We start from the raw sequence: 20903 nt of genomic DNA, 5'->3' as shown, positions 1-20903 counted from the left end.
AGGGCGGGGGAGGGGCCAAGCGGGGAGGAGGTTGCGGCGGGTTTGAAAGCGCCAGTTTCCTGGCAGCTGAGGCAGGCGTTGGTCTCGTCGCTCCCGCTCCGCAGCGGCCGCGCTCGAGCGGGCAACCGAGCTCTGCGCGCGCGTCCCGGACGGAGCTCCGCGTTCCAGCTGCTCCCTCAGCTCCCGCCCCTTTGCCTCAGCCTTTCCCGCCGCGCGGGCGCCGAGCCCCGGCCGTCGGCGCTGACCCCGCCCGGAGAGACCCCGCCGGCGCCGCCCGCGGGGCGCGCGCTCCCTCCGGCTCTGCTCGGCGGCCCGCGTGAGGGGCGGCCCGCGGCGGCGCGCGGCCGGCGGGCTGAGGCAGGGGGTCAGCGGCGGGGCCCCTCTGGCCGGGCTGTGCGCGGGGCCCGGAGCGGCACCGCGGCCGCCCGCGCGGGGGCTCCCCATGGTGCAGCGGAGGTCGGGATGTCGAAGACGTTGAAGAAGAAGAAGCACTGGCTCAGCAAGGTGCAGGAGTGTGCGGTGTCCTGGGCCGGGCCCCCGGGCGACTTGGGCGCGGAGATCCGCGGCGGCGCCGAGCGCGGCGAGTTCCCCTACCTGGGGCGGCTCCGCGACGAGCCTGGTGGCGGCGGAGGCACCTGCTGCGTGGTCTCGGGCAAGGCGCCCAGTCCGGGCGATGTGCTGCTGGAGGTGAACGGGACGCCGGTCAGTGGGCTCACCAACCGGGACACCCTGGCTGTCATCCGCCACTTCCGCGAGCCCATCCGTCTGAAGACCGTGAAGCCAGGTGCGCTGTCGGCTTGGGGACCCGGGTCCTCCTGGTCCCGACTCCCTGGGGAGGGGGAGGGGGAGGAGGCGGCGCCGGGGTTTCCCATTTTGCGGCTGGTAAAACTGAGCTCGGATTGAACCGACAGCTGTGTAGGCTGTCAGGGAATTGCATCTAGGAGCTGGCTTTCTTAATCCAGCTCGGTCTCTCCCCCCCCGCCCCCCCTGCAGACAAGAGTTTCTATTTGTATTTTTTTTTTTTTTTTTTGCCTAGAGAAGGCCATCCCTTTTTGCTCCCCATAGTGGAAAAGGTCCTAGCATGGTAGTCTTTTCCTTGGAACGGTTCTGCGTCTTGTAACGGGGAGAAAGGGCTTTACTATGGAGACTCGTCGCTGGATCGAGTGCAGAGGTTAGCACCGAAAGCTCCCGGGAGGGCTCAGCTGGCCCGGTGCGTCGTGCACAACCGCAGACGTCTGGGAGCTGACAGTCCAACTCTGTGGGTCTAGGTGGCTCAGGTGTCTGGGTACCGATGAGGTACAACGTGTGGTATGTGGCAGTGGAGCTGTTGTGTAGTCTGGGTTTGGAAGGAAGACCTAGGTGCCCAGCCTAGCAAATGCTTTTGTAAAGCTTTCGAATCTACAGAATTTGTTGAAGCGTTGGGTAAAAAAAGAACCCTTGTTGCTCTGGTGTCTTTGATGCTCGTAAAATGTGCTGCAAAGCTCGCTACGCTTATGGCATGCTCGCTAGTTGGAAAGCATTGATCAGACTGCGTACAGTCTGGTCTGGTAGTATGTAGTAAGTTTTCTTACGAATTTGTAAGTGAGAACATTGTTGGTCCTTTCGGTATTGGTAAAATGTGGTTCTGGCTTCTGAGATGGTTATAGGAAAGATAATTATGATTAATTATTGTTATTAGAAATCAAATTGTTTCTCCTGAACGTAGGGTGCATTTGAACATACGGGGCTGCCTGGATTAGATTTTGGATTTTCCCCTTTCACTACAAAACGCTAGAAATTTCTAGAGAAAATTTAATATGCCCTCTCTCTCCCTCTTCCTCTTCTTCAGCTCACTTTAGGAATATCTCTTTAGAAGTCCTGGAGCTAATTGTAACTGATGGTTTGGGGCAGTAGATGTGTATTGTGGGTAACACAGTCTTACTATCTTAAATGAAGGTTCTTTACTATCTATTATAGCCATTTTAAGATTTGTGTTTTTGTGAGTTTTTCTTACTGTTCAGAACTTTGTAACTGTAAACAACCTTTTCTTTATGTTTTTGAGGATTGTAAGATTCTTAACTCTTCTACAACCATATGTGAAGGGTGGAGGGAAAACTTTTGGGGCTGTAATTTGGCCTGTTGGTTACTGTTTGTAACACTGAAAAGATTATACAGAAAACATTTACTAGCCACTTAGATCAGTGGTTCTCAACCTATAGGTTGAGACCCCTTGGGGTGTCTGAATATAAGCTGTCCTGCATATTAGGTATTTACATTATGATTTGTAACAGTAGCAAGATTATAGTTATGAAGTAGAAACAAAGTAGTTTTATGGTGGGGGGAGGTTGTCACCACAACATGAGGGACTGTATTAAAGGGCCACAGCATTAAGAAGATTGAGAACCACTGACTTAGATAAAACCCCATGAGCCAGCAAATGATGAGAACATGTGCATCATTGCTCTGTTTTGTTTTGATCACTTGGGGCATTATTGAGAGAATAACTGTTTTAAAAAGAGCCATAAAGTTGATAGGTTGTTGAGGAAGTTGGTATAGTCCAAATCCTTGTGATTCTTTTTAAAAGACCAGAGAGTATGGCTCCTTAATATTCTGGTTTACATGTTATACACTTTTCAACTTTCACATTAAATTGGAGAAAATATTTCAGGGTTTAGAGTGTTATACAGTAGTGTTAGTTAAGTATATTGATCAAGTCTTCTGTGCCCCAGAATATAGTCAGAATTTTTGTATTAATAAAATTTTGCCTTCTTGCCAACCAATGACCCTGTTCTACTTTAAATATTTAGCCCAAATAAAGGGAATAACTGCTATTAATGGCTGCAACACATCTTATTAATAACAATTTTGAATTTTGTGCTTGCTTTTTAAAATGTGCTCAGCATTGATAATTTGTAGTGGATACCACTATTTTTGTGTCATCTGGGATTTGAAACTGTTCTAAGCCAATTATGATGAAAAATATTTGTTAGATAGTATATTAAATGACTTTCTTAAATGGCTTTGCTTAAAAGCAGCATTTATAATAAAATACCAAGGGTTTTGTAGGTTAAACACAATCTTTAAGTCCTAGAAATTGAGAACTTGAAGAAGTTATTTGTAGAACTTTGGATTTGGTTAAGAACAGCACAAGTATATCTCGAGAGGAGTCTGGATTCTATATGGTTGTGATTTGTTTAGAAAAGCATGAAAATACAGTATAAGGTGTTCTAAAAAGAAACTCGCACTGCCCCCACTCCCATTTTACCTAAACTTTGTGAAAGAGGCACAATTTTAATTTAAAGTGTTATACAGTAGATATAGCACTCTTGACTGGTAACTCTTCATTAAACTGCATTCTTGACAGTCATTTAGAAGCTAACACAGTGAAAGAGTACAAAAAAAATGTGGCCATTTCTGTAAGACGTCATGTTGATGAGGAATGGTCTCATACTGTCTTCTGACAGTTTGTGGCAGGAGGATGAGCTGGGCTGTAGACATGATTACAGCAATCCTACTTCCTTACTTCAGCCCCCTTTTCATCCTGGAGATGCTCAGGGGAGCCCTGCCAATGCTGTTAACACAGGGACTTAAAGTATATCTTCTTTCAGATTTTCTTCACTTTTGATTTAGAGTTGTATTTATTTTCATTTGTTATACTTTTTAATGAGTAATTGAAAATAGATAGCTCTTTAAAATCTGTATCATTCTGAGTTAGGGTTCGTGTTTTAGTGCTAATATAGTACTTAGCAATCAATACTTCAACATTTATAGGTTAATCTTTAGTCCCATTTGTTGCTTGGCCCAATTAGTTACCAGTTTCTTAATTGTGATCTGTGCTTTTGTTTTTGTTTTGTTACTGTTTTTTACAAGAGAAAAGTTATTTGAATTTGAACTTCTGAACTTTGGGCCACTGGTGAAACTTTTTTATGGTATAGTCCTGTCTCTAGCACAAGTGCCTGTAATTTTACATCAGAGTATATTCTTAAACAATTTTTTATTTGGATTACTATGATAATTAATTTTGTTCTAAAATTCTCTCAACTGTGAATGTGTAGAGTTTTAGAAAACAAGTATTTGCTTATTAGTGCACTTATAAATATTCATCAGTTGTACGTTACACGATTTTATTACAGTTAAAGATTAAGTATTGCATTATAGTCTAAAAGTATGTGAAATCATTGTGTGCTGCTTTATTATGCACACAGTGCATCGGACTACGTTAACTCTACTACTGTGTCTAGGGATGAAATTCACAGGGAATGTTGTGTTTAATGTAGTTAGCTGTGTGTTTAACAACTAATTTGAAACAGTTTGTAGCATGTTAATTAAATGCAGGTAAAAATGCTCACCACTGACTAAGGGACTATAGTGTCTAAAGGAATTTTGTTAAAATGAGCTCACTCCTAGAAACACATTCCCCTTTGGTGAAGAAGCTTTACTAGATGCTGTAAAGTAAGGAATGTGTATGATAATGCAAATAATAAAAACTCTGTTTTACTTCTCAACTCTTGGATATTTTTGTTAGTTTTTAGTGTAGTAGGTAAGTTGGAACATCATTGAATTTGGCTTAAGTGGTTTAATATCCAAACAAGAGACGAGCAAAAGAAATGAGACTTAACTGCTAGCCTCCTAGGTTAGTAATACCACCAAATATTCATTATCTTTATTAGCCAACAGAAACTAGAGATTGGTGAGGCAGCCCTTTTGTTCTAGACAATTGTATCAAATTTTGATAAAACTTCATTTGAAACATTCTTGCTTTTTAGGATTTTTGGTAGCCAGTCCCCGCCTTCCCCAAAGGTCTTAGTTTAGTGATTCAGGTTCAGGATTCCTGTGATTAACTAGGAAATGTATACTGCAGCAACAACTGGTGTGCTGACTCTTCCTACACTGTTAACATCTTTATACTTAAAAACTTTTTTCTATATTACTTTGTAGGATTACTATATCCAAATATCTCTCATGTATTTAATTTGATTACTTTTCTAGTTTATCATTCTGGTTGCCTTACTGATTGATGTTCCCTGTCTTAGGCTTATTACTGCTGTGATGTAACACCATGGCCAAAAGCAACTTGGGAAGGATAGGGTTTATTTGGCTTACACTTCCACATCACCTGATTGATCATTGAAGGAAGGCAGGACAGGAACTCAACCAGGGCAGGAACCTGGAGGCAGGAGCTGATGCAGAGGCCATGGAGGAGTGCTGCTTACTGGCTTGCTCTCATGGCTTGCTCAGCCTGCTTTCTTATAGAACCCAGGAACAACATCCCAGGGATAGCACCACCCATAATGGGATGGGGCCCTCCCCAATCAATCACCAATCAAGAAAATGCCTACAGGCATGCCTACAGCCTGATTTTATGGAGCTGTTTTCTCAATTGAGGTTCTCTCCCTTCAAATGACTATATCTTGTGCCAAGTTGACATAAAACTAGCCAACATATTCCCCTTAACTTTCTTCTTAACTAGATATTTTTCCTAGGTTGATGCCTTTTAGAAAACCTTTAATTTCTTGCTGTCATGTTACAAACACAACTTTAATATTTGACCCTTTCAATTTTCAGATTACTTTTTTTTTTGTTTTTTACAAGTCAGTGCTAAAACTGAATTTCGTGGAACACAGCAATACAACACTGTGTTTCTGGAAATACATGTTATTTTTTCTCTGATGCAGAGAATACTTTATAAAACCACTTGTTATGATATTTTAATCATTCCTAAAAGTTTGTTCTCTAATTTATGTAAATTCATGGTAAACACATCTAAATTTGTTTGAGTATCTGATTTATAAAGTTAATGCCTAATCTTCAGGTGAATAATGTCATATAGTGTCTTTAATCTATAATTCCCCCCAAGTCCTTTTTGAAATTTTGTGGGTACTCAGTGTTTTGTGTCTTTGGACTGCGTTATAGGAGAATAGTCTCTTCCCTTCCGCTTCCTCTTTTTTCCTCTTCCTCTCCATTCTCTTCCTTTTCTTGACAGGCTTTTTCTCGTTGTGCATTGCTGGCTGACCGTGAATTTGTGGGCAGTGCTCCTGTTCCAACTCCTGAGAGCTTGGATGAAAAACGTGTGCCACTACACCCAATAACTTTATTTTTTCTTTCCTTCTCTTTTGGTTTTTCGAGACATGGTTTCTCTGTGTATCCCTGGTTGTCCTGGAATTCACTCTGTAGACCAGGCTGGCCTTAAACTCAGATCTGCCTGCCTCTGCCTCCCAAGTGCTGAGATTAAAGGTGTGCGCTGCTGCTGCTGCTGCTGCTGCTGCTGCCACCACCCGGCTTCAATAATTTCATTTTTGAACCACTCTTATATTCTTTATCAAACTCTACTGATTTAAAGTGAATTTCTTGCCCTGTGTGATTTAGCAAAAGATAAGTTTTGGTATTAAAGACTACAACTGTGTTACCCTGAATTAACTTTTTCTTTCTTTCTTTTTTTTTTTTTTAAAGATTTATTTATTTTATGTATGTGAGTGCTCTATCTGCATGTACACCTCTATGCCAGAAGAGGGCATCTGATCCCACTGTAGATGGTTGTGAGCCATCATGTGGTTGCTGGGAATAGAACTCAGGACCTCTGGAAGAGCAGTTCTTAGCTGCTGAGCCATCTCTCCAGCCCCCAACTTTTTCAAAATGTATCCTGAAATATTGAGAAATATATTTCTTCAAATACTGCATTTTGGTAGGGAAAGGTGGACAGTCTGAATGCAAGATTGTTACTGAGGGTGGTGAGCTGCTGTGCAATGTGGAGTAGTGCTTTGGAGACTTATGTGTGGTGGAAGAAATGCAAACCCGCTCACTATTCTTCCTGCCCTGAAAAAAACAATATTATTCTGAAAGTTTTCTATGGAATGCTGCTTCCTTTAGAGTATAAAGAGAAAGTGAAAAATTGGTTTACTGAACATGCTCCCTCCTCAGACACCTAATGATGTCCCCACGCAGCTAGCACTGGCCTTGCAAATCAGTCAGAAATGGTATCTTTAAGAAGCACACAAAATCATAAGAGCCGAGTGATTCACTGGAAAAGGATTCTTGTAGGAAAGATTTTTATTTATTTCATCTTTTTTCCATACTATTTAAAACTCCTCAGGTAAGATTTAATATGAATTTTGGTGAAAACTAAACTCTGTTTTAAAAAGTTACTTTGAGCTAGATGTGGTAGTGGGCACCTTTGAGTCTAGTTTCTTGATAGTCTGAGGTGGGAGCATTGAGACTTCAAAGCCAGCCTGATTTACATAGTAAGACCCTATCTCAATGAGAAGGAGAGGGAGGGAAGGGGAGGGAAGGGAAGGGAAAGAGGAAAAAAAGAGAATGAGGATATCTTAGTAAGGATTTTTGGTTCCTTAATACACCAAAAAAAAGGGGGGGGGGGAATCAAATAAAAGTGTCTTTTTAAAAGTCCTTAAGCTGCTCACCAACTGCTGTTTTGTACCACTTTTAGAATGAGTCTCCCATACCACCCATGTTGGAATTGCTGCTGTGTTTTGGTTGAACACCACATTAAGTGATTTGCTTGCAAAATAAAATTTTAAGAAACTATTGTCATGTGGTATCAGTAGTGAAACTTTGGATGCGTATATGAAGTAAGAGAAGGTTTCATTAGTGTTTGTTTTAATAGAGTCCTGGTCACTTGTCCTTATTTTCTGACTTGGCTGGTTGGGGAAGGAATTTGGAAAAAAATCTGAATTTATCTTGGCTTTGAAAGGTAGATAGATTTTGGATTAGTTGAAGAATGACATTTTAGTAGTAGATAAGATGAGGAGAAAAACACAGGGCAAGAATGTTCACTCTGTAAATATCCATAGGGTGTTTCATTGCAATAGTTTTTAATATGTGTATATGTTAAAAACATTTTACTTAAGCTGGGTGGTGGTAGTACACGCCTTTAATCCCAGCACTTGGGAGGCAGAGGTAGGCAAATCTCTCTGAGTATGAGGCTAGCCTGGTCTACAGAATGAGTTCCAGGACAGCTAGGGCTACATAGTGAAACTCTGTCTCAAGAAAAAGGTATAAAAACCACTTAGTACAAATGCACAAATAATACTATATAGTATTATATGATAATTGGAAAATAGAGGAGAAATTATATATATTAATTGTTTAAATATAGAGATAATTGTATTGTTAATTCTTGATAATGTTCTCTCAATTCTAACTTAAAATGTGTTTTCTCCTAGTAATAATGCTGTTGAGGTGTTTAATGGTATTTCTGTCTTTAGTTTAGTCTCATTCAACTCATAATATAGTACCACGAGTATTCTTAATTTGTCCATAATGTACTTGAAATATTACCATTATTACTGATTGTTTATGGGTAATAAGCTTATTTGGGTTGCTTTGGAAGTTCAACAAGTTTTATGGGCAAACACAGTTTGCTGGTATAGTGAGAAGGGAACTGGAAACAGACTCCATCTTACCCTTGACTGAGTCACAGCAATTTGGCTTCTAGTGACAAGTGGCATCATTAATATCTTTATTTCTCTATTATCCCAGTCATTTTATGCAGCTAGTGGCTGTAGCACTGTGGTTCTGAGGAGCAAGCCCCCTACCATTGCAGTCATTCTAACATGGCCAAGAGAATATAGATTGCATTTTGCAGACTGTAAATTTCAGTTGTGACATAATCTAGGCACCTGAAAAAGGGCAGTCCGTGTTAATATATTTAGTTTCTTTGTTTTATTAACATGTATTAGAGATATTGTTTAGAGATTCAGAAATGTAAAGGGTTACATAGTTAATGTTACTATCAAGTTTGTTCAGAGAAGCTTCTTTTTGTTATGGACAATGATGACCGCAGAGACTCAGAACTGTTCAAAATGATAACATGTGATGATTGAATGTGCAGCCATATATGGGACATATATGCATACATATATGTTTATATGCATCACCCCTTCTGTGGGGCGTTTACCCACCACCCCCACAGTTCCTCAGAGTTTTCTTGAGTGTGAGCAGCAGGAAATATTAAATAGAAGGATTTATTGTGGAGAATCTTGCGGAGATAAACAAATAGAAAATAAAGGATAGCCTCGAGAGGGCCTGGAACCTTTTCCAGTGGCCCCCAACTGTCTCTGCCCCAGGGTTTTTATAGAGACACCAAGGGGTGGAGCAAAAGACCTCCTCCCCCATCACAGCCAAGTGCAGACCGTCTCAGACACCTGCACTCAGGCCCATGGTCCTAATCATCCTCTATGCAGACCTGCTGGGTAAAGCCACGAGGAACCCGAGAACGGGCTCCCACACCCTTCCAAGGCTCAGAGAACATAGTGTAAGAAGAGGAAGAGAGAATGGAAGAGCCAGAGAAAGTAGGGGCTTGGTATAGAATGCTAACTTCTGGTTATTGCATAGCATTGTACCCTTGAATTCATATCAGCATCTGTGATTATCTGTACAAGATCTGCACAAGATTGAGCTTGACTGCATCTGATTGTGGACAGGGAGGAGCTCTGGAGGCCTTACCCCTTCCTGAGGATGTATGCAAACCTCATGGTTGTTAAGTAAGGCAGAGACATTCTTCATGCCTATGCTCTTGTGAACAGTCTCTCATCCATGTTTCTATAAGCAACCCTAATGAAATTCATTGAGTCATCAAAAGAAAAAAAATGAGTTAAATTTTCTTGCTATAATTTAGTTAGAACATTTGTTTTATCACAGAATAGGAAGGAATTAGAAATTTTGCCTTAAATTAATTATTAGAGTCTGTTCTGTTTAGAATATCCTTTCTGTGCTGGGAAGTTTTATGCCTACTTGACAAAAGTTGGAGTCACTTGGGAAGAGGTAACCTCAGTTGAGAAAATGCCTCACCACATTGGCCAGTGGGAAAGCCTGTGGTGCATTTTCTTGATTGAAGATAGATGTGAGAGGGCCCGACTCACCGAGGGCAGTGCCACCCCTGGGCTGGTGGTCCTGGGCAGGATAGGAAAGCAAACTGAGCTAGCTGGGAGGAGCAAGCCAGGAAGTAGCACTCCCCCATCACCGCTGCATCAGTTCCGGCTCCAGGTTCCTGTCCTGACTTTCCTTAGTGATGAACTGTGCTATGGAACTATAAACTGAGATAATTCCGTCCCTCCCCAAGTTGCTTGGGGTTTTATCAAAGCAGTAGAACCCTAATTAAGATACCTTCTTAATGTCTTGGATTTGCAATATGCATAGTAACTGATCTACTTAACAGTTCTGGTGTCTTACCCTTTTTGTTATTGCTGTGTTTTTCTGCAGAGAGTTTTAAACATATAATTATTTTCCTTCTAGAAAGATTGTGAGGGACTGGCTATACATGTGACTATAAAAATTGAATTTTACTGTACATGATGATATTTTTTTTGTTGTTTTTTTTTAAACCATTTATTTATTTATTATGTATACAGTATGCCTGCATGTGTCCCTGCAGGCCAGAAGAGGGCACCAGATCTCATTACAAGTGGTTGTGAGCCACCATGTGGTTGCTGGGAATTGAACTCAGGACCTCTGGAAGAGCAGTCGGTGCTCTTAACCACTGAGCCATCTCTCCAGCCCCCACATGATGATGTTTAATAAAGTAGTTTTATGAATTGAAAATACACTAAGGGAAGAAAACAAATTTTTAATAGCAAATACTTTATTTTATGAACTTAAATAGAATAGCTTTATTTTTTTCTTTTGATAAAACACTTTTAAAACTGCTTGAATAGAGTAGTCCTAGAGAAATATTGCTGTTTCGATCTAATCATCCAAACTAATTATGCACAGGAAACTTGTGATAAATGGCTTAGATCTCAGCAGGAAACATTAAAAAAAACAGTAACATCAACAAAAACAAAACTTAATGCACATGCCAATTTTGAGAATTCTGTAGCAAGACAGACAGGAAAGGATGCTCCGAACCCTTTAGAAATAAGAGCCATTGCTTTCCCACTCCATCCTTGTTCCAGCTTGACCATCAGTGAGAGAGATACCCTGATGGAGGAAGCTATCTTGGGGAGAGAGAGAAACCTGGTGCTAGGGAATTTGCCAGGAATCCCCAAGGATGATCCCAGCTTAGACTACTAGAAATAGTGGGGACGATGCCTGAACAGAACTGGCTTTTCTTGGTGATCAGATTGGTGAATACCCTAATTGTCATCATTGAACTTTTCTCCAGTAACTGATGGAGGCAGATGCAGAGATCTACAGCCAAACACCAGGCAGAGCTCCAGGAATCCAGTAGGAGAGAGAGAGAGAGGAGGGATTCTGTGAGCAAGTGCATCAGGATCATGATGGGGAAACCTGTAGAGACAACCAAACCAAACTAGTGGGAACTCATGAAAGTTGGATCAATGGCTGTAGAGCTTGCATGGGACTGGACTAGGCCCTCTGCATGGAGAGACAATTGTGTAGCTTGATCTCCTTGGGGGGCCCCCTGGTGGTAGAATCAGAATCCTTCCTTGGTGCATGAGGTGGCTTTGTGGAGCCCACTACCTATGATGGGACAGCTCTTGAAGCCTTGAGGCAGGGGGAAGGGCTTGGACTTGCCTCTACTAGATGTGCCTTCCCATGGGAGGCCTTGCCTTCTTGTGGGGGAGAGTGGGGAGTGGGTTAGAGAGGAGGCTGAGGGGGTGGGAGGAGGGAAGAGGGGGATTGGATTGGGTGTGTAAAATGAATGAAAAAAATTTCTTAATAAAAAGAGAAATAAGGGTCATTAAAGCTTCTCATTTTTTCTTATGGTGTCCAATAACAAACCATGGAGGGACTTTGATATACTCTGTGCTCATCTCTTTGAGCTATTGCTGTAAAGAGAGGGCAGTGGTGTACAGTGATTGGACAGGCTGGGGTAACATGTCCATTCTTGTAGCTAGGTATAGATAGCACAATATCACTAAAGCAGAACTGCAAGAATGGGAGGGAGGAGGGAGTTCCTCAAAGGAAGGGATGCTAAGCAGACAACATGGGATGTGGCCTCGTTTAAAATACTTAATATCTGCTACTTTTAAGCCAACAGCTGGACCTAGTTGATATACAACTAATTTAAGTAACAAGCAAACGAACAAAAACTACATAGATGCTGTAGAGCAAAGCTGAGACTGATTTTATCAAACAATTTGCTCAAGTGTTTTTGCATTCGATGTTTTTAAATCTGAAAACTGCTTTTATATAAAATTTAGATGTTTGGCTGGCGAGATATCTCAGCTGGTGAAAGTGCTTCCCAAAAGCCTGTGAATTTGATCCCTGGTACCCAAATGGTAGAAAGAATCAGCTCCCCCTTAAATTGCCCTCTGACAGCTACAAACATGTAGCTGTACACACACACACACACACACACACACACACACACACACACACACACGCAATAATTAAAAAGTTCTTTTTGGCTGGAGGGACAGTTCAATGGTTAGGAGCACTGGCTGCTCTTCCAGAGGACATGGGTTCAATTCCTAGCACCCATATGACAGCTTTCAGCTATCTGTGACTCCAGTTCCAGGGGATCCAGCACTCTCACACAGACATACATGGAGGCAAAAACACCAATGCATATAAAATAAAAATAAATTATAGAAAAGTTATTTTTATATGTATGAGTATTTTGCCTGTATGTTTTTCTGTGCACCATGCTGCATGCCTGGTGTCAAAAGAGGCCAGAAGAGGGTGTCAGATCCCCTAGGACTGAAATTATAGAAAGTTATGAACTGCTATGTGGGTGCTGGGAACTGGATTTGGGTCCTCTGGGAGAGTAGCCACTGTTCTTAACCACTGAGCAATCTCTCCAGATCCCCAGCTCTCTTTTGAGACAGTATTTCACCATTTAGCCCTGGCTAGCCTCGAACTCACTATGCAGACTAGGTTAGCCTCTAACTGCACCTGGCTTCCTGAAATAAAAAAAAAAATTAAAAACATTCAGTTGCTTAGAAAATTGAGGTGCTGATGCTTGGATATGTTTGAGCAAGACATACTGCTTGTAAGTGTTCTCACTCAAAAGCAAAAATAAAAGCAAAAGCCACACAATATCAAATGAGACTCTCCAAATCAGTGTTTCTTGTTCTAAAGTAGATGGAATACTTTGGAGGATCATTTAATAACTTTGGTAGTGAAAAAATGATTGTTAATCTAGTTCAGAAATGAAGTTTTAAAACTTAATATTATTATCCACTTTGAAAATTAAATTCTAAACTAATTGCTTCTCAATGTTTTGCTTTTAAAGCAATGGTCTTTTTAGACATAAATTGAAACAGTATCATTATTGGCATTATTTCTAAAGGTTCCTGTACTGGCTAATTTTATATCAGTTTGACAAAAACTACAGTTATCTGAAAGGAGGGAACCTCAATTAAGAAAATGCCTTTCTAAGATCTAGCTATAGGATATTTTCTTAATTAGTGATTGATGGGGAGAGCCTAGCCCATTCTCGGTGATGCCATTCCTGGTGGTCCTGATTCTAAGAAAGTAGGCTGAGCAAGCCATGGGGAGCAAGCCAGTAAGCCACACCCCTCCATGGCCTCTGCATCAGCTCCTGCCTCCAGGTACCTGCTCTGTTTGAGTTCCTGTCCCGGCTTCCTTCAGTGATGAACAGTGATGTGCAAGTGTAAGCCCAATAAACCTTTTCCTCCCCAAGTTGCTTTTGGTCATCATGTTTCATCATAGCAATAGCAACCCTAAGCTCGTTCCCTAACTTTACCTTTTAAGTATGGTCTCATATAAGTTATACATAGGTGAACCTACTAACTCATAACTTAGAAACACTACTTAAAGTAATATATAATGTGGTGGTACCTTTTTATAAAAAGCAATTTGGCAGACATTGCAGAATAAAATGTAATCTTTTTTGTTAAATTTACTTTTTCCTCTGCCTCTACTGGGCAACTGGAAATACTTCAAGAAAGAATGGAGAGCCTAAGAGAGGGACAGGTGCTCACTTTACACTGTTTTTAAAAATTATTTTAATTTTATACTGTTTTATATTCTAATTACAGAATTAATGTTTTCAGCTTTTATGTTACAAAGTGATTTTATTTTTGAGACAGATATTACTGTTTATCCCAGGCTGCCTTGTACTCATGATCTTTTTGTTTGCAATTATGTCTCTTGAGTGATAAAATTACAGGTCTGCACCACCACACCTGGCTGAAAACAATAATTTAAATATTAATCTTTATTCACAGAGGGGTTTGCGCAGTGTCATCTGGTAGCTAGATCTTTAATAGACATTAAATGTTCAGAGATTATTGGTGAATATACATATACAATGATTGTATGTATATACAAATGAACATCTTCAGCTGGGTGTGGTGGCAAGTCTGCAATCCTAGTACTTGGTTGAGACGTAGGCAGGAGGAACAGGAGCTTAAGGTCAGTGTTGGCTCCGTAGCAAATTCTAGGCCAACCTGGGATGAGTGAGACCTTGACTCAAAAACAAAATTTCTGGGTGGTGGGGAGGTGGTGGGAAAAGAAAATTCCCAAACATTCCCTACCATCCCTCTCCCCACTAAAAGTCCTAACAAAAACAATGAAACATCTTTGGGTTGGGTATGATTTACTGGTAAGAGTCAAAACAGAGACTTATGTTTTTTCAGATTAGTTTATATCCTCTAGGCATGTCTTTTGGCCATATTTGGAAAATTGCTGCTTCTATTGCAGATGCCTGAATGACTAGAGTTCTTTAATATTAATTTCACTCATTGATTAATTGAGGTATAGAATATGTTTCAGTAATCCATTCTTTCTTACCTCTGTTTACAGAACTGTATCTTATCCCATTTCAATAATTTTGGGTAGGATATTTTGTCAAAATTTTATTATTTTAGCTAATGTTTCTATTCACTAATTTAAATATTTGATTTAGGATGGAATACAACTAATAAAAAATTTAATTTCTTTTGAATAGAGTTGGAGCTAACCAGAGCTATCTTATGATGTAGTACTGATAAGTAAAATTGATACTCAACTTCCTTTTGGTGGCAAGCTCATTTCCGACTACTGTGCTGCAAATCTAATATGACTCTTCTGCTCTGAGACGTTGTCGTGGCTTACTAGTTGTCCTATCTGATATGGTTTATAAGGACATAAATGGTGGCATTCATACCTTCCTGTAAAGAAATTAGGAACTGCATCTCCCTTTATACACTAAGAAACTGAGGTTCAGAGAGATTAACACATTAGAGTTCTCACAGTGAGGACTATGAACAGGAGTATCATTAAGCCTTCATTTTTCATTTACTGGGTAGAGTATTAGTTCATTATGTCTGAATAAAGCTGCTTTTCCCTACAGTTTTGAATTGAGTGGGTGTTAAATGTAGGAAAACATTGAGCAAATACTAAAATAAAAGGTTCATTGTTTGATTTTGTTTCTAAACAAAGTTTGTGGTAGTACAGTTTAACTTGTTGGGCTAAACTGAAGAGTTATTCATAAGGATTATTAATCAAATAGAAAATTCGATTAAATTATTGTTACATTTATAAGTGAATGGTTTCAGCAGTTATACTGAAAACCTGGATACTTTTAGAGAACCTACTTGAGACATCTGTATACTTGATACTGGAATTAGTACTTTCCTATATTTCCTATTCCCTTGCCATAAAATTTACTATGTAGGTGTTTGTTAGCAAACTCATCCTGAGACTGATAGCCTAGAAAATGTTATAATGAACATAGGATTGAATGTTTTGAAATTAATGGTCTTTTATAAGTATGCAGACTCTTCTCAAAGTATATTTTGCTTAGTAAAACGTATCCAATCTAGATAGAAGAAGAACTCACTGTATTCGAGCAGACCTCTCCTGCAGGCCCCAAGCACTGTACACTAAGATCACCCTTTGAAGAGGGAGCTCAAAGCAGCCTGTGGTGTCCCTGCCTCCTGTTCTTTGTGCTGTTAGGTTTTCTGTTTGGGCTTAAAGGTCATCTTCAACTGGAAGAAGCTATGTCATCCAATCAGTACCCTGAGTATAGAGATAAAGAAGTTGAATCTTAACAGTGACAGAGTGTGGACTAGAACCCAGGTCGTCTCATTCCTTTTATTGTTTTGGCTTCTGGTATAAGAATTCAAACACAAATTTGATGAAAACTTGAGATTCCTCAAGGAGTCTGTATTCTTTTGGAATGAAGTGTTATGTGCTAGACCAGTTTGTTGAGGCTGTCTGCATTCATTTGTGTGGTTAGACACAGTGGTAACCCAGAAGTTGGAGCACATGAAATAATTTAAATTTTTGTGTGCCATAAGTTTTCAGGGCATTTTTCGCCTGACATACCACTATAGCTTATGGTTAAGATTTAAACAGTCATATAAAATTTTTAGCTGATGTAACAAATGAGTATCCAAGGAGGTTTTTTGTTTTGTTTTGTTTTTTGTTTTCAGTTGTTTCAGCGTTGAGAAAATATTTCTCTTGTCAAGAGATTGTTCACAGTGCTTTAAGTCAAATTCCTTCCAGTTGCTGCTGTGTGTTATGTATTCTCCTAATGCTATTTCTTGCCCGCTTGGTCACACTTGTACTTTTTGCTTCTGGGTAAACAGGACATACAGTTAGGGAAAGTAAGTTTTCTGGCTGGGAATTTTCAGGGAGTGAGAGGTGGACCATCAGGGGCACTTTTGGCTTAAGCTTGCTTGTCTATAACGGATATTGATATAACTGAAAGGAACGATTGTGCTCCCAGTGGGTGCAGGACTGGCACATGGCTCAGACCATGGAGAGCTGGCTATATATGAGAACAGAGAATTTATGTGTGTGAGGCAAAGCTGAAGGTAAGGAGTTGAGGTGGCATTTCTGGGAAGAATATTCATCAGGTATTATCAATGGGAATGATGAGAGCTTGAATGGCTGTTTGTATATGAAAGAAAATCTTCCTACAGCTAACGTGTTACTTACGCCTTTGTAGTGCCTGCCAGCTACCAGTGCAGGAAACAAAGATATAATATAGGGAATTATTAGTCATGCGAGAATCTTTGAAAGAACAGAGGGCTGAACTTAAAGCTGGGCCTCTGAGAATTGACTTCCAGGAAACCTTGTGACCCACCATGAGAGCTGCCACTTCGGCCATAGTCAGATAAATAGCCAGTGAGAGGTTGGTTGCCTGTGAACACGGTGTCTAGAAGATACCACTGTAACTACGATCACTTCTGCCACAGTCAGGTAAATAGCCAGTGAGAGGTTGCCTGTGAGCACAGTGGCAAGAAGATACCACTGTAACTATGATCACTTCTGCCACAGTCAGGTAAATAGCCAGTGAGAGGTTGCCTGTGAGCACAGTGGCAAGAAGATACCACTGTAACTACAATCAAGGAGATCACATAGCCACTGCTGTTGCCACCTTCACTACTTGAAGTGAAATGTAACATCTAGTCATTGCTGTGACTTCTTGATGCCTGTGACTGGGTGTTTGTGTGTAGAACTGAGTATTATTAATAGCCGAACACCGAGGAAAAGGACCTGCCACATACTCCTTTTCTCAAGGTTGGAATCATTCTAGAGTTCTCTTAGTGATTCAGCTATATTTGACTTTCTGTTCTTGGAATTGTATGAAATTGTGAATTTCTGTGTTACCAATTTTCATGAAACAGTTTGGAATTTTCTTTTGTTTATTTGTGGTTATATGCTTTCTCATGAAGAGGCAGTGTAAATTTGGCTTCAGATTTTTTGGAATACGGATAAAGTTAAAGATGCTGAAGAAGTAAGGGAGAAATCTGATCCTGTAAATAACTTCCAGAGAGAGGCATTTGTGACTTTTAAGTATTAGTATGTGACCCACAGCTTGTAGTTTTGGAGATCATGTCAGATCAGATGCCTTCAGGGTAGTATGGCCATAGGCCCCATACATTTAAGCTAGAATGAGATCAAACTCTTAAGAGATACTACTTAAATTTTTTAAGTTTTGTGATTTTATTTTTGATCATAAGCATTATGAAGTGATTGTAGCTCTTTGCACATAGAATTCCTTTTTCTTTCTGTACACATGCCCTAAGCTTCACAGCTTGGAGAGCTGGGGAGTGCTGGGCTTTGTAGAACACTGTTGTACCTCCAGCCTGTGCCTTTAAGGACTCTTACAGTGCAGACCATGGATCTGACTCTCTGTCTGCAGCTCACAGCCTGAACCTCCCTGCTGTCTTTGATCAGCTGCCTGTTCTCTCTGCTCATCTCTCCAGCTTTGTTTTCTCTTTACTCAGATTGTTTCTCCCACGCGTCTCTGCTTTCCAGAGAAAAACCTGACTTTGTGCGGCTCTCACCAATCTGTTGAAGTGCTCCTTACCATTGTGAATTGTCAGTCTCTGGGGTCGGGTAGAAACCTCAGGTTGAAGTCTTGTCTTCTTTGTTACATTGGTCTTGGCTGAGATATGCATACGGGAAAATACATACACATTTATATTTTAGTTTTGGATTAGAAAATATTCTGGAAGCCAAGTTTCAAGGCAGTATTTTACTTTTATTTGGTACCCTTGTTTTAGTGGATCAGACTAGACTATTTTATAAATCCTTCCTTTTAAAAAGTCACCTTTAAAAAAGAGAAGTGATTAGAAATGGGTCTTTGAAAAGAATCTCTAAGGATAATTTCTTACTGAGTGAAAATAGTCAGATCTGCTTATTAATCCAGTATTAAAATGTTGGAGTGTATATGAAAATTTCGTTGGCATTGTTCATGTGGCGTTTGTTTCAGTTAGGTAGTTAGGGAGGGCCTTCCTAAGTGTTTGTATAAACTGTGAGTTGGAATAACTCAAAGGGAGTCTGCCATATGAACGTTTCTAGGCAGAGGGAATTATAATTATAAACTCTTCACTATAAAAATCTAATATATTAAAGGAACAGAAAGACCAGTGTGGCTGGCACCTAGGAAATGAGGTGAAGGCTTGGAGACTGAAGAAAGAGACAGGTGTCTGTGGAGGTCTGTAAACCACAGGAAGGGATTTGGAGTTTCCGTTTCCCCTTTCTTTCTCCCTTCCTCTTTCTTTTTCCTTCCCTCTCTTTTCCCTTGTAATCTTTCTCTCTTACTCCCCTCCTGTCTTCCCCTTATCCTTCCTTCTCTCCCTCTTTAGTGACTGGTTAGGTAAGTGCTTTACCATAGCATAGGCGCCAAACTCCAGACTGGATTTTGTTTATTCTTAAAGTTACTGAAAATACAGATTTGGAGAACGAGTGTCGGGGGCATATCTCAAAAAGCCACTGAGGTTTCAAAGTAGAGCAAGAGGGAAGAAAGACCTTTTGGGTTAGAAGAAAATTAATGATGGATTGGGTTTTTATTAAGAGTAGTGTCTGTGAAATGGTGATGGATAGATTAAAATACATGTTTTGAAAGAGGAAATGATAGGACTCCGTGACTGCAGGTAAGGAAAGGAGAAGATTTAAGTTCAGGATGATGTTTACTTTTTTGCTCTGGGCAACTAAGTGGGTGGTGTTGCCATTTTCAGGAATAGAAAAGACTGGAGGTTGGGTAGAATGATCAAAGTTGAGTTTTTCCCCCATGCCCCTGTGTGTGTGGTGTGTGTGTGTGTGTGTGTGTGTGTGTGTGTGTGTGTGTGTGTGTGGTGGGGGGAGGGAGGGAGGGAGTAAGGGAGGGAAGCAGATGTATACATCCAGCATTTAGCTTTTTTTTTTTTTACTGTATTATGTATAATACATCCCTTTATTCATCCATTAGTCTATTTTTCATGCATTTCAAGGTAAATTGCCATCATCAGTTCCTTTCCCAAAGGAAAGCTTCTATGTTTCTCCCACCCTACCTCACCTCCAAATTTGCAGGTGCAAAATCTAAGGTTTGTAGGAAAATGTGCTCAAGTTCTTGTAGCTAGTAGGATAAGCATGTAGCTTATCATTAATATAGAACTCTAATTTGATTATATTTTAAAATTAAGAATAGACATGAAAGCTGGGTGCTGTGGCACATGCCTGTAATCCTAGCACTGGGGAGGTGGAGGCAGTTCAAGGTTAGCCTTGGCTACATAGGGAGTTTGAGGTCAGGATAGGGTATGTGAAATGCTGTCTCAAAAAAAAAAACAAACCAAAAACAAACAGTAACAACAACACAAAAACAAACAAACAAAAAATAAAAATAAACAAGCAAAAATACAACACCACCAACAAAGAATAAAAGTGAGTTTTAGAAACAGAACACATTTTCTTACCAACTGTGTTATGGCTAAAATCTCTTGAGTTCAAGTTTCAAAGACAAAAATACAAAAGATGTATTAACTCCTGTTGTATTTAGTTGGATTACAAAGTTAGCCTGGTACTTAGGACTTGTGGAAAAGTACTTTATAATGCAGAATTTAGAAATTTTTGGTTGTTTGGTTCAGGAAAGTGGCTTGGAATTCTTTTCAGCATTAATTCTCTTTGCAAGACCTTTGCATTAGCACATTTCTTTGCATGCCTGCTGTATACCAAGCCTTATACCAGGTCCAAAGCTATAACAGGGAATAGTTTAAATTCAGTACTTTCAATGAATTCAGCCTTAACTTCTTTTTCAAAATTTAAAATTCCTCTTCATCTTTTGCTGTATGTTTGCTTAAACATATAATGAATGCTAAAGATCAAATTAGTAAAAAAAAAAAAAAAAAAAAAAAAAGAAATTTTTTTAATCTTGGGAAAACTTTAGCCTTGGTGATTAAAAACAATAATACATTATATATAACACAGTCTGTAGACTTGAATCATCTCCAGAAGTGTAAAGGGCAAACAGACTTTTCATTTGTTTTGCATGAACATCTTATTTTCTAAGGTGTAGAAATATGCCACTTTAATTTCTGTCTGATAGAGTTTATACTAAGTAGGTTGTTGGTTGTCAATATTAAACCTGGAAATTAATACTTCTTGAAGTTGGCACAAAAATATGAAGCATGTTTTGTTTAAAATCTAACTAACTTCCTTCTGTTGATAGTTCATACTTTCTTATAAAATACACACTTATATTGGTTTGTAAGAATTTGAATTTTAGGAAATTAATCTAATAGAACATTGTTTTTCCTTGCCATGTTCTAACATTTAATAACTTGTGACAA

General features: G+C 39.9%; 1 protein-coding gene across 1 annotated transcript in view; it reads left to right on the top strand.

The window, feature by feature from the left end:
• Positions 1 to 378: 378 nt before the first annotated feature.
• Magi3 (membrane associated guanylate kinase, WW and PDZ domain containing 3) overlaps positions 379 to 20903 on the top strand; it is a 228916-nt gene continuing 208391 nt past the window's right edge. The window contains exon 1 of the mRNA XM_059266005.1: positions 379 to 784. Within this exon, the coding sequence (XP_059121988.1) occupies positions 463 to 784 (322 nt within the window). The 5' untranslated portion in view covers positions 379 to 462. The remainder of the gene's footprint in view (positions 785 to 20903) is intronic.

This window comes from Peromyscus eremicus, chromosome 6 (genome assembly GCF_949786415.1).
Source record: "Peromyscus eremicus chromosome 6, PerEre_H2_v1, whole genome shotgun sequence".
Lineage (NCBI taxonomy): Eukaryota > Metazoa > Chordata > Mammalia > Rodentia > Cricetidae > Peromyscus > Peromyscus eremicus.
Note: the sequence above shows the minus strand (reverse complement) of the source record. Positions and strands in the feature narration are given on the sequence as shown.